Source organism: Sapajus apella, unplaced genomic scaffold (assembly GCF_009761245.1).
Source record: "Sapajus apella isolate SASKATOON/1434 unplaced genomic scaffold, GSC_monkey_1.0 scaffold17, whole genome shotgun sequence".
NCBI lineage: Eukaryota > Metazoa > Chordata > Mammalia > Primates > Cebidae > Sapajus > Sapajus apella.
Genome location: NW_022436957.1, coordinates 13,929,516 through 13,946,780, shown reverse-complemented (window position 1 = coordinate 13,946,780; position 17,265 = coordinate 13,929,516). Strand labels below are relative to the sequence as shown.

Below are 17,265 nucleotides of genomic sequence, written 5' to 3'. Positions count from 1 at the left end.
GCTTGGTATAGAATTTGTGGGTAAAGTTCTTGTGTTACAGCTCTTGAAAACTTTTTATTATAGAAATGCCAGGAAGACCAGCAACCAGCAATAAAAACAGCACTGAGACAGTGAATTACCCAACTTTAATGGGAAATTACAGTGGCCAAAATACTGTCTCTTCATCTGTCTTCATTCCTCCCTATACTGCTGGATGTGGTGGCTCACGCCTGTAATCCCAGCACTTTGGGAGGCTGAGCCAGGTGGATCACCTGACGTCAGGAGTTTTAGACCAGCCTGACCAACATGGTGAAACCCCATCTCTACCAAAAATACAAAAAATTAGCCAGGCATGGTGGCAGGCGTCTATAATCCCAGCTACTTGGGAGGCTGAGGCAGGAGAATAACTTGAGCCCGGGAGGATGCAGTGAGCTGAGATTGCACCACTTAACTCCAGTCTGGGCAACAAGAGCGAAACTCTGTCTTAAAAAAAAAAAAAAGGAAAGAAATGATAAATATTACAAATAGCACTGTTTAATCTTTGTGATTCACCAGTATTTTTAATGTTAGCTAGTGTGACTCTTTCCAAATTAAACTTTTTAGTTTGAGATAATTTTAGATTCACACACAGTTGTAAGAAATAATGCAGAGAGATCCTGTTTATGCTTTTTAGCCATTTTCCCCAAATGATAACATCTTTAAAATTATAGTAAATGATCACATCCAAGATACTGACATTGATATACTCTACGGAGTATATCAATGTCAATTGATGTCCCTAGGTTTACTTGTAATTAATTTGTGTGTGTGTATTTAGTTTTTTGCAGTTTTAGCATAGGTAGTTTTAATGTCTACCGCCAGTGAAGACAGAATGTTTCTATCACTGCAAGGATGCCTCATCTTGCCCTTTGATAATCACATTCACTTTCCTCATGTCACCCTTTCCTTCCAACCTGCCCCCTCCCTAACACCTGGTAACTACTGATCTGTTCTCTGTTTATAATTTTGTCACTTCAAGAATATTATATTAAGAGAGTGTTACAGTATGTAATTGGATGACAGCTGAGGTATTTTCTATTTTTGGCCAATACAGGTAAAGCTCTATGAACATTTATGTACTGGTTTTTGTGTAAAGATAAGTTTTCATGCAATTTTGGGTCATATGGTACTCCATGTTTAGTTTTATAAGAAAATGCTAAAATTTTTTTTTCAGAAGGGCTGTATCATTTTATCTCCTCACCAGTAACACCTGAGTGGTCCAGTTTCTCTGCATGCATTCTGCTCTTTCTGTTCTTTCTTTCTTCCTGATGCCCAAAGATCCATTTTTAAAAAGCACATCCTTTCTGCATAAATATTTTCCTTTATCCTTTCTTTAAGGGCAAGTCTATGAGGGATAAGTAATCCTAATTTTCCTTCATATGAGGATGTCCTTATTGCCTGTTCATTATTTGTATTAGTTCATTTTCATGCTGCTGATAAAGACATACCCAAAACTGAGAACAAAAAAGGGTTTGATTGGACTTACAGTTCCACATGGCTGGGGAGGCCTCAGAATCATGACAGGAGGTGAAAGGCCCTTCTTACATGGTGGCAGCAAGAGAAAATGAGGAAGAAGCAAAAGTGGAAACCCCTGATAAACTCATCAGATCTCATGAGACTTACTCACTATCATGAGAATAGCATGGGAAAAACTGGCCCCCATGATTCAATTACCTCTTCCTGGGTCCCTTCCACAACATGTGGGAATTCTGGGAGATACAATTCAAGTTGAGATTTGCGTTGGGACACAGCCAAACCATATCATTACTCAAAGAGAATTTCACTATGTGTAAATTCATGGTTGAGAGTTCTTAAGCACTTAAGAAATGTTCTTTCTGTAGGTATGCCAATAATTGAAGAAACCAGGCTGGAAAACAACCCTGAGACAACGAATTGCCCAACTTCTTTGGGAAATGGTAGTGGCTCATGTTCTTCCTCTTCACTTGCCTGCCTCCCACCTAATTTTGGTGAGTTTCAGATGCTGCATTGCAGGTGAAACAATTGAATCTGGATAGATCAACATCCTTAATGCAAGCTAGCTGTAGCTCATTTTAAAAATTAAACTTTTTTTAAAAAAATTATTTTTTTGAGATTGAGTCTCACTCTGTCACCCAGGCTGGAGTGGACTTGGCTCATTGCAGTCTCTGCCTCCTGGTTCAAGAGGTTCTCTTGCCTCAGCCTCCTGAGTATCTGGGACTATAGGGCATGCCACCATGCCCAGCTAATTTTTGTATCTTTAGTAGAGACAAGGTTTCACCATGTTGGCCAGGCTGGTCTCAAATTCCTGGCCTTAAGTGGTCCTCCTGCCTTGTCCTCCCAAAGTGCTGGGATCACAGGCATGAGCCACTGTGCCTAGCCATTTTTATTTTGAAATAATTTTAGATTCATATGTATTTGTAAGAAATAATAGAAATGATCCTCTTTATGTTTTATCCTTTTCTCCCAACAATACCATTTTATAAAACTATAGTAAATTAACACAACCAGGATATTGACATTGATACACAGATGCAATTGAGATATCTCCAGTTTTACTTATTATAATCTGTGTATGTATCTCTATTTCTTTCTGTGCAAATTTGTTTCATGAATAGGTTTGATTCTTACTACCACAGTCAAGACATAGAACATTTCCATCACCACCAGTCTGCCTCATCTTTTATAACCACCCCCACCTCTCTCAGGTCACCCTTTCCTTCCCCACTGAGTGTTCCCTAACCCCTGGCAAACCCTAGCCTCTATAATTTTGTCACTTTAAGAGTGTTATATAAAGGGAATCTTATGGCATGTAATTTTTTTCCATCAGTATGATTCCCTAAAGACTTATACAGGGCGTTGTGTGTATCAGTTGTTCCTCTTTTTTTTCTGATAGTCTTCCATGGTTTGGACATACAATAGTTTCTTTTAACCATTTACCAATTGAAGGACATTATTTCCTCCTACTCCACTCTTTGGTATTAGGAGTACACTGCTCTGAACATTCCTGTACTGGTTTTTGGATAAATATAAGCTTTCATTTCTCTGTCAAGCATGTCAAGAGCACAGTTACTGGGTCTTAAGGTACTAGCATGTTTAATTTTACAAGAAACTGCCAAACATTTTTCCAGAAAGGCTTTACATGTATGGGTGATCAAGTTTTTCCATATTTATATTTTTGATCTTTCTTTTCTTTTCTTTTTTTTTTTTTAAATTGAGATGGAATCTCACTCTGTCATCCAGGCTGGAGTGCAGTGGTGTGATCTCGGCTCACTGCAAACTCCACCTCCCAGGTTCAAGCAATTCTTCTGCCTCAGCCTCCCAAGTAGCTGGGATTACAGGCGCCCACCACCACACCTGGTGAATTTTTGTATTTTTAGTAGAAACAGGGTTTTGCCACATTGACTAGGCTGGTCTTGAAATCCTGACATCATTTGATCCACCCACCTTGGCCTCCCAAAGTGCTGGGATTACAGGCTCGAGCCACTGTTCCTGGTCTATATTTCTGATCTTTCTATCAAGTCTTTCTTCCTTCCTGATCTTCCTAATGCTCCAGGATTCCTTCTTTTATCATATTGTTTCTGTTTAAAGACTTCCTCCCTTCCCTTCCTTTTCCTCCCCTCCCCTCCCCTCCCCTCCCTTCCTTTCCTTCTTCTCGCTCTGTCATCTAGGCTGGAGTGCAGTTGTGCAATCATGGCTCACTGCAGCCTCCACCTCGTGGGCTCAGGTGACCCTCCCTCAGCCTCCCAACTCAGCTGGGGCTACAGGTACTTGCTACCACTCCTGGCTAATTAAAAAATTTTTTTTATAGAGGTGGGGTCTCATGTTGTCCATGCTGGTCTCGAACTTCTGGGCTCAGGGAATCCACCTGCTCTGCCTCCCTAAGTACTGGGATTGTAGGCATGAGCCACTGCACCAGGCCTGAAGATTTTCCTTTAACCTTTTATATGGGTAAGTCGGCTAGGGACAGATTCTTTTAGTTTTCTTTTGTTTGAGAAATGTCTTGTCTTTACCTTTTTTTCCAGAAGGATAGTTTTGCCTCATGTAGAATTTATGACTGAGCATTCTTTTCTTTCAATAGTTGAGAAAATTATACTTATTGACATGCTGGGAACAATAGGAACCAATGTGGAAAATAACTCTCAGACAGTGTATTATCCAGCTTTATTGGGAAATATGAGTGCCCCAAATCTGGCCTCTTCAAATCTTCCTGTCACTCCTAATTTTGGTGATTTTGAAATGATACGTGTCACAAGCAGCTCTCTCATCTAGATTCATCAACATTCTTAATATTAATTCTTAGTGATAGGTTTTTACAAATTAAACTTTTCATATTGAGATAGTTCAGAATCACACACAGATATAAGAAATCCTGACTACCCTTCCCCTAACTTCCCCCAATAGTTATATTTAACAAAAATATTACAACCAGGATATTTACATTAATACAGCCACAGATCTTATAGACATGTCCTATTTTACTTGTATTTATTTGTATGTGTATGTGTATTTAGTACTATGCAGCTTTATTCCATAAGTAGGTTTGTGTGCCTACCACCACAGTCAAAGTAGAGATCATTTCCATCAGCACGAGGCACTGTTGTGTTACCTTTGATAACCATACCAACTCTTTCAGGTCACCCTTACCTAACACCCCATGACCCATCCCTAACTCCTGACTTCCATTGATCTTTTCTCTATCTCTATAATTTTGTCTCTTTCAATTGTTATATAAGTGGAATCATATTTGGAATTGGCTTTTTTTCACTCAGCTTAATTTCCTAGAAACTCATCCAGGATTTTTTTCTATTAATAGTTTATTCCTATTGCTGAATAGTATTGCATGGGATAGATATACTGTGTTTTGTTCAACCATTCACCTGCTGAGGGACGTCTGGTGGGTCTTTTGTGTTTTTATTTTATTTCTATTTTTTGTCTATTGGGTGTAAAGCTGCTATGAATCTTCATGTATGCATTTTTGTATAAATGTAAGTTTTCATTTCTCAGTAGTTTCTTCTTTTCTATTGATGAATAGTTCCTTCCTTTCCATGGTACAGATAGGAACAATTTTTTTTTAAACCATTCACCTTATTGAAGGACATCTGTTTTTTTCTTTCGATTTTTGGATATTACAAGTAAAGCCACTTTGAACATTCATGTACTGTGTACTGGTTTTTGGGTAAATATAAGTTTTCATTTCTCTGTCATGAATGCCAAGAGAACAGTTGCTGAGTCTTATGGTAATAGCATGTTTAGTTTTATAAGAAACTGCCAAACAGTTTCCCAGAGAGGCTGTGCTATTGTATATTTCCAACAGCAATGTATAAGTGATCCAGTTTCTCCACATCTGTATTTCTGATCTTTCCATTATTATTTCTTCCTTCCTGAGGCTCAGAGATTTTCTTCTCTTGTAGTATCTTTTCTGTTTGAAGATTTTCCTATAGCCATTTTTTAAGGGTAAATCTGTGAGGGACAAATTCCTTTAGTTTTCCATTTTGTGAGGATGTCTTTATTTTTCATTCTTTCCTGAAGGACAGTTTCACTCAGTATAAAATTTATAGTTGAGAGTTCTTATCTTTCAGTATTTGAAAAAGTTATACTTACAGAAACACCAGAAACAGCAGGAACCAATGTGAAAAACAATACTCAGACAGTAAATTACCCAACTTCATCAGGAAGGAGCTGTAGCCAAGGTAATGCCTCTTTATCGCTTTCCATTCCTTCCAAGTTTGGTGAGTTTGAAATGATACATGTTACTAGTAGCACTGTTTAATCCATATCCATCAAGATCCTTAATGTAAAACCAGTGGTAGCTTTTTTTCAAACTAAAATTTTAATTTTGTGGTAATTTAAGATATACATGTAGTTGTAAGAAATAATGCAGAGAAATACTCCTTCCACTTTACCTATTCCTCCCAACAAACATCTTGCAAAACTGTAATAGAACATCACAACCAGAATATTGTCATTGATATTATCCACACATCTTATTGAGATCTCCCACTTAATTGTATTGATTTATTTGTGTGTATTTAGTTCTACCCAGTTTGGTCACATGAGTCAGTTTGATTGTCACTGTCATGATCAAGATGCACATTTCCATGATTACCAAGATGCTTCATTTTACTCTTTTTCTTTTCTTTTTTTTTGAGACAGTCTCCGTCTGTTGCCCAGGCTGAAGTCCAGTGGTGTGATCTTGGCTTACTGCAACCTCCGCCTCCTGGGTTCAAGCGATTCTTGTGCCTTAGCCTCCTGAGTAGCTGGGATTACAGGCACATGCCACCATGCCAAGCTAATTTTTATATTTTTTGGTAGAGACAGGGTTTCACTGTGTTAGCCAGGCTGGTCTTGAACTCCTGGCCTCCAGTGATCTGCCTGCTTTGGCCTCCCAAATTGCTAAGATTACAGGCATGAGCCACTGTGCCCGGATCTGGCTGATTTTTTTTTTTTTTTTTTTGTAGTTTGTGTAGGGATGGGGTTTCACTATGTTGGCCAGGCTGGTCTCCAACTCCTGGCCTCAAGTGATCCACCTGCCTTGGCTTCCTAAAGTGCTGGGATTACAGGCGTGAGCCACCATGCCCAGCGCATCTTGCTCTTTTATAACCACACCTGCCTCAGCACATAATTCCCTGGACATTCGTCCGACCGGCTGGATGTATGAGTGGTCCTTATTTTTTATTGTGGGTACTATTCCATGGTATGGATGTTTCACAGTTGGCTTATTCATTCACTCATTGGAAGATAGTAAAGTTGTGATGACCATTGATGTACAGGTTTTTGTGTAAATATAAGTTTTGATTTCTCTTGGATAAATGTCCAAGAGGGCAAAGGCTTGGTTGTATAGTAATTGCACTTTTAGTTTTATAAGAGACTGCCAAATGGTGTTCCAGAGAGACTGTATCATTTTACATTCTCACCAATTTTGTATGAATGATCCAGTTTCTCCACATGCATATTTCTTCTGCTTTCATTGTTTTTTCTTCCTTTTTGATGCTCCAAGATTTGCTTTTTCATCATTCTTTTCTGTTTGATGATTTTCCTTTAGCCATTCTTTAAGTGTATGTGAGCTAGTGACAAATACTTTAGTTTTCCCTCATGTGAGAATGTCTTTGAAGGATACTTTTGCCTGATGTAGAATTCATGGTTGAGATTTCTTGTCTTTCAGTATTTGAAATATTTTATTTATAGAAACATTGGGAAAAGCACAAACCAGCTCAGGAAAGAGGTCTGCGAAAACAAATTACCAACCTTTATTACAAAACGACAGTCACCAGAATGTTCCCTCATTATTTCATCGTGTCCCTTGCAATTTAGGTGAGTTTGCAGTAATACTTGTTATATGTAGCACTATTTCATCTAGGTTCATTAGCATCCACAGTGCAAGATATTGGTAGCTTTTTCTAATTAAAGTTTTTATTTTCAGAAAAATTTAGCTACACATGCAGTTATAATAAATAATACAGAGAAATCTGTGTTTCTATTATCACTTTTTCCCAATGGTAACATCTTGCAAAACTATAGGAAATTATCACAAACAGGATATTGACATGATACCTTCTACAGATATTATTGAGATGTTCCCAATTTTACTTTGTATTTATTTGTGTGCATGTGTATTTGTGTGCTTTAGTTCGTCTTTTATCATATGTTTAGGTTCATGTATTCTCTACCACAGGGAAGCCCCCAAATGGTTCCTTCTTTTTTATTGCTGAGTACTATTCCATGGTATAGATGTACCATGGTTTGTTTATCTTTTCAAGCATTGAAAGACATCTGGGTTGTTTCCTGGTTTTGGCTATTAGAAGTAAAGCTGCTGTGAACACTCACATACCATACAGCTTTTATGTGAACACAAGTTTTCATTTCTCTGAGATACTGCCCAAGAGTGCAGTTGCTGGTTCCTATGGTAATTGTATGTTTAGTTTTATAAAATACTGCCAAGTTGTTTTCCAGAGTGACTATACCATTTTCTACCCTCACCAGCAACATGTGAGTGACCTAGTTTCTCCACGTCCATATTTCTGCTCTTTCTCTTGTTCTTTTTTCCTTCCTGATGCTGCAAGATTCCTTCCTTCATCATATCCTTTCAGTTTGAAGATCTTCCTTTAGTCGTTCTTTAAGGGTAAGTCAGCCAGTGACCACTTTTTAAAGTTTTTCTTTGTCTGAGAATGTCTTTATTTTTCATTTATTCCTCAAGGATAGTTTTGCCTGATATAAAAAACATGGATGAGATTTCTTGTCTTTCAGCACTAGAAAATGTTTTACATATTGAAATGTTATTCAAAACAGAATCTGGCTCACAAATGAGTTCTGGGACAATGAGCTACTCAACTGTTATGAAAAATAACTGTGACCAAGATGATGCTTCAGCATCTGCCTGCCTCACTCCCGAATTTGGTGAGTTTGAAATGATACATGTTACAAGTAGCACTCTTTAATCTAGATTGAAAGAATACAGAGAGATCTTGTGTACCCTTACCCAGTTTCCCCCAATAGTACTATTTTACACAAACATAATAAAATATAGCACAACTAGGATTTTGACATTGATGCAATCACCAGGTCTATTCAGATGTCCTCAGCTTTTCATGTATTCATTTGTGTGTGTTTGAGTGTGTGTGTGTGTGAGAGAGAGAGAGAGAGAGAGAGGGAGGGAGAGAGACAGAGAGAGAGAGAGAGTGAGAGAGAGTGTGTGTGTGTGTGTCAGTGTATTTAGCTGTCTGGAATTTTATGACATCTATATTGAGTCATAAATAAACCTAACTATCTAGTCATGATGCAGAACTGTCCCATGGCTTCCAGGAACTCTCTTACTGCCTTTTTATAACCATATCCACTCCTTCATGTCATTCTCTCCCTGGCCTATCTTTTCATCTTCTTTTCATCTTTAACCCATACAACTACTAGTATGTTCTCCCTTTTTATAATTTTGTCATTGTAAGAAAATCAAACACCACATATTCTCACTCATAGGCGGGTGTTGAACAATGAGAACACAGGGACATAGGGTGGGGAGCATCACACACTGGGGTCTGTTGCGGGGGGCTGAGGGAGGGACAGTGGGGGGGTGGGGAGGTTGGGGAGGGATAACATGGGGAGAAATGCCAGATGTAGGTGACGGGGGGGATGGAGGCAGCAAACCACATTGCCATGTGTGTACCTATGCAACAATCCTGCATGATCTGCAGATGTACCCCAGAACCTAAAGTACAATTAAAAAAAGAGAAAAGAATGGACTGATATACCATTGGACTGATATACCATTTAACCTTTTGGGATTGCCTTTTTTCCACATAGCATAATTCCCTGGAGATTCATACACGTTTTTGTATACATCAGAAGTTCCTTCCTTTTTATTGTTGAGTATTATTTCATGGTATGGATGTATCATGGTTTGTCACCCACTGAAGGACATTTAGATTGTTGTTTTTGGCTATTGCAAGTAAAGCTGCTATGAGCACCAGAGTACAGGGTTTTGTGTGAACATAACATTTTCATTTTTCTGTGATAAATGCCCAAGAGTACAATTAACTGCTGCATAGTATAGTAATCACATGTATAGTTTTATAAGAAACTGTCAGCTATTTCCAAAGTGGCTGTGCCATTTTACATTCCCATCAGCAGTGTATGAGCGATTCAGTTTCTCTGCATTCTTACCAGCATTTGGTATGTTTACATTTTTTTAACTTAGCCATTCTGATAGGTATATGGTAATAATTCATTGAGGGTTTAATATGCATTTGCCTTTTGATATGATGTATGATTCTTCATGGGTTAATTTTCTATCTGAGTATCCTCTTTAAAATATCTGTTCTTATCTTACAGTAATGTTTGTTTTTTTATGCTTATGTTTTGAGAGTTACTTAATTGAAATGATGATACAATATTTGTCCTTTATTCTGTTCATGTCATGTATCACATTGACTGATTTGTATATGTTGAACCATTCTTGAATCCCTGGGACAAATCTCACTTGGTCATGATGAATGATCTTTTTGAGACAGTCTCACTCTGTCACCTAGACTGGAGTGTAGTGGCATGATCATGGCTCACTGCAGCCTCAACCTCCCAAGCTCAAATGATCCTTCCACCTTAGCCTCCCAAGTAGCTGGGACTGCAGGCATGCACAATCTTCCTGGTTAATTTAAATTTTTTTTTTTTTTTGTAGAGACAAAATTTTTATATTGCCCGGGCTGGTCTCAATCTTCTGGGCTCAAACAGTCTTCCCGCCTCGGCATCCCAAAGTACTAGGATTACAGGCATGAGACCCCATGGTTATCCATGAATGATCTTTTATTTATTTATTTATTTTTTGAGACAGAGCCTCATTCTGTCACCTAGGTTGGAGTGCAGTGGCGCAATCTCGGCTCACTGCAACCTCCCTCTCCCGCGTTCAAGCAGTTCTCCTGCCTCAGCCTCCTGAGTAGCTAGGACTGCAGGCATGTGCCACCATGCCCTGCTAATTTTTTGTATTTTTAGTAGAGATGGGCTTTCACCATGCTGGCCAAGCTGGTCTTGAACTCCTGACCTCATGATATGCCTGCCTTGGTCCTCCAAAGTGCTGGGATTACAGGCCTGAGTCACTGCATCTGGCTGATCTTTTTAATGTAATGTTGAATTCTGTTTCCTAGTATTTTGTTAAGGGTTTTTGCATCAGTGCTTATCAGAGATATTGGCCTGTAGTTTTCTTTTTTTGATGTGTCTTTGTCTAGTTTTGGTATCAGGGTAATACTGGCCTCATACAAGAGTTTGGAAGTATTCTTTCCTCCTCTATTTTTTGGAATAGTTTGAGGAGGATTGGTATTAATTCTTTAAATGTTTGGTAGAATTCAGCAGTGAAGCCATTGGTCTTGAGCTTTTCTTTACTAGGAGAATTCTATTTTGACTTCAGTCTCATTACTTGTTATTTGTCTGTTCAGGTTTCAGATTTCTCCGTGATTCAAACTTGGTAGGTATATGTGTCTAGGAATTTATACATTTCCTCTAGATTTTCCAGTTTGTTGGCATGCAGTTGCTCATGGTAGCCACTAATGATCCCTTTGAATTTCTGCAGTATCAGTTGTAATGTCTCCTTTTTAATCTCTGGTTTTATTTATTTGGGTCTTGTCTCTTTTTCTTAGTGTGGCTTGAAGATTTGCCAATTTTATCTGTCTTCAGAAAAGCGACTTTTTCTTTCATTTGATCTTTTGTATTGCTTTCTTTATTTTAAATTCTTTTACTTCTGCTCTGATCTTCATTATTATTTTCTTCTAATTCTGGGTTTGGTTTGCTCTTGCTTTTCTAATTCTTTAAGATACATCATTAGGTTATTTATTTATTTATTTTTACAAACTCCATTGCATACTTTTATTTTTTAATCTGGAAATATTTTAGACACAGAAAGGTATAGACAATAACATCAAAAACCCATACACCCACCAGTCAGCTTAACAAATAAACCATATACATACAGTGCCCAATTGAGACCCCTTGTCATACTCTGTTTAGGCTGCTAAAACAAAATATCATAAACTGGGTGGCCTATAAACAACAGAAATGATATAATCATGACATATTGTGTGCATGCATTAGGTTATTTATTTGAAGTTTTTCTTCTTTTTTGGATGTAGGCACTTAGTACTGCTTTTGCTCTATCCCATAGGTTTTGGTATGTTGTGTTTCTATTATCATTTGTTTCAAGATTTTTTTCAATTTCCCTCTTAATTTCTTCATTGACCATTCATTTACTATTTACCACTGGTCATTTAGAACATATTGTTTAATTTTCATGTATTTGTATATTTTCCAAAATTCCTCATTACTGATTTCTGGCTTTATTCCATTGTAGTCAGAGAAGATGCTTGAAATGGAATAATTTTCAATTATTTTGAATGTTTTCAGACTTATTTTATGACTTAACATATGATCAGTCCTTCAGAATGATTTATGTGCTGAGGAGAAATGTTAATACATATTTACAGAACAGCTGCAGAATATATATTCAATGTATCTGTGAAATGTTCATATCTATTAGATTCATTTGGTCTATAGTACAGATTAAATCTGATGTTTCTTTGTTGATATTCTATCTGAATGATCTGTCCAATGCTGAAAGTGAAGTGTTGAAGTCTCCAGCTATTATTGTATTGTGGCCTGTGTCTCTCTTTAGTTCTAATAATATTTGCTTTATATATGTGAGTGCAGCAGTGCTGGGTACATAGAGATTTACAATTGTTATATCCTTCTGTTAAATTGACCCCTTTATCATTGTGTAATGATCTCCTTTGTTTCTTCTTATAGTTTTTGTCTTGAAATCTAATTTGTTTGATATAGAAACAGCTACTCCTACTCTTTTTTGGTTTCCATTGGCATGGAATATCTTTTTCCATCCCTTTATTTTCAGTGTATCTTTACAGATGAAGTGTGCTTCTTGTACACCACAGATCATTGTTTCTTGCTTTTTTATCCATTCAACCACTCTATCTTTTGATTGGAGAGTTTAGTCCATTTACATTCAATTATTTTATTGATAAGTTGGGACTTATTCCTGCCATTTTGTTATTTGTTTTCTGGTTGTTTTTTGGTCTTGTCTTCCTTCTTTCCTTCCTTCCTGTCTTCCTTTTAGTGAGGGTAATTTTTTCTGGTGACATGATTTAATTTCTTGCTTTTTATTTGTTGTGTATACATTGTATCTTTTTTTTTTTTTTTTTAAGACAGGGTCTTGCTCTGTTGCCCAGGCTGGCACGATCTTGGTTCACTGCACCCTTGACTTCCCAGGCTCAAGTGATCTTCCCACCTCAGCCTCCCAGATAGCTTGGACCACAGGCACATGCCACCACACCCAGATAATTTTTTGTATTTTTTGTAGAGGTGGGGTTTTGCCATGTTTCCAAGGCTGAACTTTTCTTGAATTTCTGGGCTCAAGCGATCCTCCCAGCTTGGCCTCCCAAAGTACTGGAATTACAGGCATGAGCCACCATGCCCAGCCCCATCGTATGTTTTTTGCTTTGAGATTACCATGAGGTTTGCAAATACTGTCTTATAACCCATTATTTTAAACTAATGACAACTTGTTATGTCTTATTGTACTATGTTTTTTTTTTTTTTCTTTTTTTTGACAGAGTTTCACTCTTTTCACCCAGGCTGGAGTGCAATGGTGTGATTTTGGCTTACTGCAACCTCTGCCTCTTGGGTTCCAGCAATTCTCCTGCCCCAGCCTCCTAAGTAGCTGGGATTACCAGTGCCCGCCACCACACCTGGCTAATTTTGTAATTTTAGTAGAGTCGGGGTTTCACCATGTTGGCCAGGCTGGTCTCAAACTCCTGACCTCAGGTGATCTGCCCACCTCATCCTCCCAAAGTGTTGGGATTACAGGTGTCAACCACCACTCCCAGCCTGTACTGTCTATGTCTTGAAAAGTTGTTGTAGTTATTATTTTTGATTGGTTCATCATTTAGTCTTTCTACTTAAAGAGTATTTTACACACCACAATTACAGGGTTTTAATATTGTATGTATTGTTATTACCAGTGAATTTTTTACCTTCAGATGATTTATTATTGGTAATTAATGTCTTCTTTCAGATTGAAGAACTCCCTTTAGCATTTTTTATAGGATAGGTCTGGTGTTGATGAAATCTGTCAGCTTTTGTTTGCCTGGGAAGTCTTTATTTCTTCTTCATGTTTGAAGGGTATTTTTTACCAGATATACTATTCTAGGATAAAATTTTTTTCCTTCAGCACTTTAAATATGTCATGGCACACTCTCCTGGCCTATAAGATTTCCACTGAAAAGTCTGTTGCTAGTTGTATTGGAGGTCTTTGTATGTTGTTTGTTTCTTTTCTCCTGCTGCTTTTAGGATCCTTTTGTAATCCGTGACGTTTGAGAGTATGATTGTTAAATGTCTTGAGGTAGTCTTCTTTGTGAAATCTGCTTGGTGTTCTATAACCTTGTACTTGGATATTGGTATCTTTCTCTAGGTTTGGAAAGTTCTCTGTTATTACCTTTTTTTTCTTTTTTTTAATTGCATTTTAGGTTTTGGGGTACATGTGATGAACATGCAAGATTGTTGCATAGGTACACACATGGCAGCGTGATTTGCTGCCTTCCTCCCCTTCACCTATATCTAGCATTTCTCCCCATGCTATCTCTCCCCAACTCCCCACGCCCCTGCTGTCCCTCCCCTATTTCCCCCTGACAGACCCCAGTGTGTGATGCTCCCCTCCCTGTGTCCATGTGTTCTAATTGTTCAACACCCGCCTATGAGTGAGAACATGTGGTGTTTGATTATCTGTTCTTGTGTCAGTTTCCTGAGAATGATGGTTTCCAGGTTCATCCATGTCCCTACAAAGGACACGAACTCATCATTTTTGATGGCTGCATAATATTCCATGGTGTATATGTGCCACATTTTCCCTGTCCAGCCTATCATCGATGGGCATTTGGGTTGGTTCCAGGTCTTTGCTATTGTAAACAGTGCTGCAATGAACATTTGTGTGCATGTGTCCTTATAGTAGAACAATTTATAATCCTTTGGATATATACCCAGTAATGGGATTGCTGGGTCAAATGGAATTTCTATTTCTAGGTCCTTGAGGAATCACCACACTGTCTTCCACAATGGTTGAACTAATTCACACTCCCACCAACAGTGTAAAAGTGTTCCTATTTCTCCACATCTTCTCCAGCATCTGTTGTCTCCAGAATTTTTAATGATCACCATTCTAACTGGCATGAGATGGTATCTCAATGTAGTTTTGATTTGCATTTCTCTAATGACCAGTGATGATGAGCATTTTTTCATATGTTTGTTGGCCTCACGTATGTCTTCTTTTGTAAAGTGTCTGTTCATATCCTTTTCCCACTTTTGAATGGGCTTGTTAGTTTTTTTCTTGTAAATCTGTTTTAGTTCTTTGTAAATTCTGGATATCAGCCCTTTGTCAGATGGGTAGACTGCAAAAATTTTTTTCCATACTGTTGGTTACCGATTCACTCTAATGACTGTTTCTTTTGCTGTGCAGAAGCTTGTGGAGTTTGATTAGGTCCCATTTGTCTATTTTGTCTTTTGTTGCCAATGCTTTTGGTGTTTTGGTCATGAAGTCCTTGCCTACACCTATGTCCTGAATGGTTTTGCCTAGATTTTCTTCTAGGGTTTTTATGGTGTTAGGTCTTATGTTTAAGAGTTAATTTTAGTGTAAGGTGTCAGGAAGGGGTCCAGTTTCTGCTTTCTGCACATGGCTGGCCAGTTTTCCCAACACCATTTATTAAACAGGGAATCCTTTCCCCATTGCTTGTTTTTGTCAGGTTTGTCAAAGATCGGATGGTTGTAGATATGTCGTGTTGCCTCCGAGGCCTCTGTTCTGTTCCATTGGTTTGTATCTCTGTTTTGGTACCAGTACCATGCTGTTTTGATTACTGTAGCCTTGTAGTATAGTTTGAAGTCTGGTAGTGTGATGCCGCCCGCTTTGTTCTTTTTGCTTAGAATTGACTTGGCTATGCGGGCTCTCTTTTAGTTCCATATGAAGTTTAAGGTGTTTTTTTTCCAGTTCTGCGAAGAAGGTCATTGGTAGCTTGATGGGGATAGCGTTGAATCTATAAATTACTTTGGGCAGTATGACCATTTTCATGATATTGATCCTTCCTAACCATGAACATGGAATGTTTCTCCATCTGTTTGTGTCCTCTCTTACTTTGTTGAGTAGTGGATTGTAGTTCTCCTTGAAGAGGTCCTTTATGTTCCTTGTTAGTTGTATTCCTAGGTATTTTATTCTCTTTGTGGCAATTGTGAATGGCAGTTCGTTCTTGATTTGGCTCTGTTTAAGTCTGTTATTGGTGCATAGGAATGCTTGTGATTTTTGCACATTGATTTTGTATCCTGAGATTTGCTGAAGTTGCTTATCAGTTTCAGGAGATTTTGGGCTGAGACAATGGGGTCTTCTAGATATACAATCATGTCATCTGCAAATAGAGACAATTTGACTTCCTCCTTTCCTACTTGAATACCCTTTATTTCTTTTTCTTGCCTGATTGCTCTGGCTAGAACTTCCAGTACTATATTGAATAGGAGTGGTGAGAGAGGGCATCCTTGTCTAGTGCCAGATTTCAAAGGGAATGCTTCCAGTTTTTGCTCATTCAGTATGATATTGGCTGTTGGTTTGTCATAAATATCTTTTATTATTTTGAGATACGTTCCGTCAATACCTAGTTTATTGAGGGTTTTTAGCATAAAGGGCTGTTGAATTTTGTCAAAGGCTTTCTCTGCATCTATTGAGATAATCATGTGGTTTTTGTCTTTGATTCTGTTTATGTGGTGAATTACGTTTATAGATTTGTGTATGTTGAACCAGCCCTGCATCCCCAGGATGAATCCTACTTGATCATGGTGGATAAGCTTTTTGATGTGCTGTTGCAATTGGCTTGCCAGTATTTTATTGAAGATTTTTGCATCTATGTTCGTCATGGATATTGGCCTGAAGTTTTCTTTTCTTGCTGAGTCTCTGCCAGGTTTTGGTATCAGGATGATGTTGGTCTCATAAAATGATTTGGGAAGGATTCCCTCTTTTTGGATTATTTGGAATAGTTTCAGAAGGAATAGTACAAGCTCCTCCTTGTATGTCTGGTAGAATTTGGCTGTGAACCCATCTGGACCTGGGCTTTTTTTTGGGTGGTAGGCTCTTAATTGCTGCCTCAAGTTCAGCCCTTGTTATTGGTCTATTCAGGGTTTTGACTTCTTCCTCGTTTAGGCTTGGGAGTATGCAAGTGTCCAGGAATTTATCCATTTCTTCCAGGTTTACTAGTTTATGTGCATAGAGTTGTTTGTAATAATTTCTGTTGATGGTTTGAATTTCTGTGGAATCTGTGGTGATATCCCCTTTATCATTTTTTATTGCATCTATTTGATTATTCTCTCTTTTATTTTTTATTAATCTGGCTAGTGGTCTATTTTGTTGATCTTTTCAAAAAAAACCGGCTCCTGGATTTATTGATTTTTTTGAAGGGTTTTTTTGTGTCTCTATCTCCTTCAGTTCTGCTCTGATCTTGGTTATTTCTTGTCTTCTGCTAGGTTTTGAGTTTTTTTGATCTTGCTCCTCTAGCTCTTTCAATTTTGATGATAGGGTGTCGATTTTAGATCTCTTCTTGCTTCTCATGTGGGCATTTATTGCTATATATTTTCCTCTAGAGACTGCTTGAAATGTGTCCCAGAGATTCTGGTATGTTGTGTCTTCATTCTCGTTGGTTTTGAAGAACATCTTTATTTCTGCCTTCATTTCATTCTTGATCCAGTCCACATTCA

General features: G+C 38.0%; 1 protein-coding gene across 1 annotated transcript in view; it reads left to right on the top strand.

The window, feature by feature from the left end:
- Nucleotides 1-17,265, top strand: part of BEND2 (BEN domain containing 2) — a 59,898-nt gene that overhangs the window by 24,186 nt on the left and 18,447 nt on the right. The window contains 1 exon segment of the mRNA XM_032285841.1: nucleotides 8,284-8,391. Within this exon segment, the coding sequence (XP_032141732.1) occupies nucleotides 8,284-8,391 (108 nt within the window).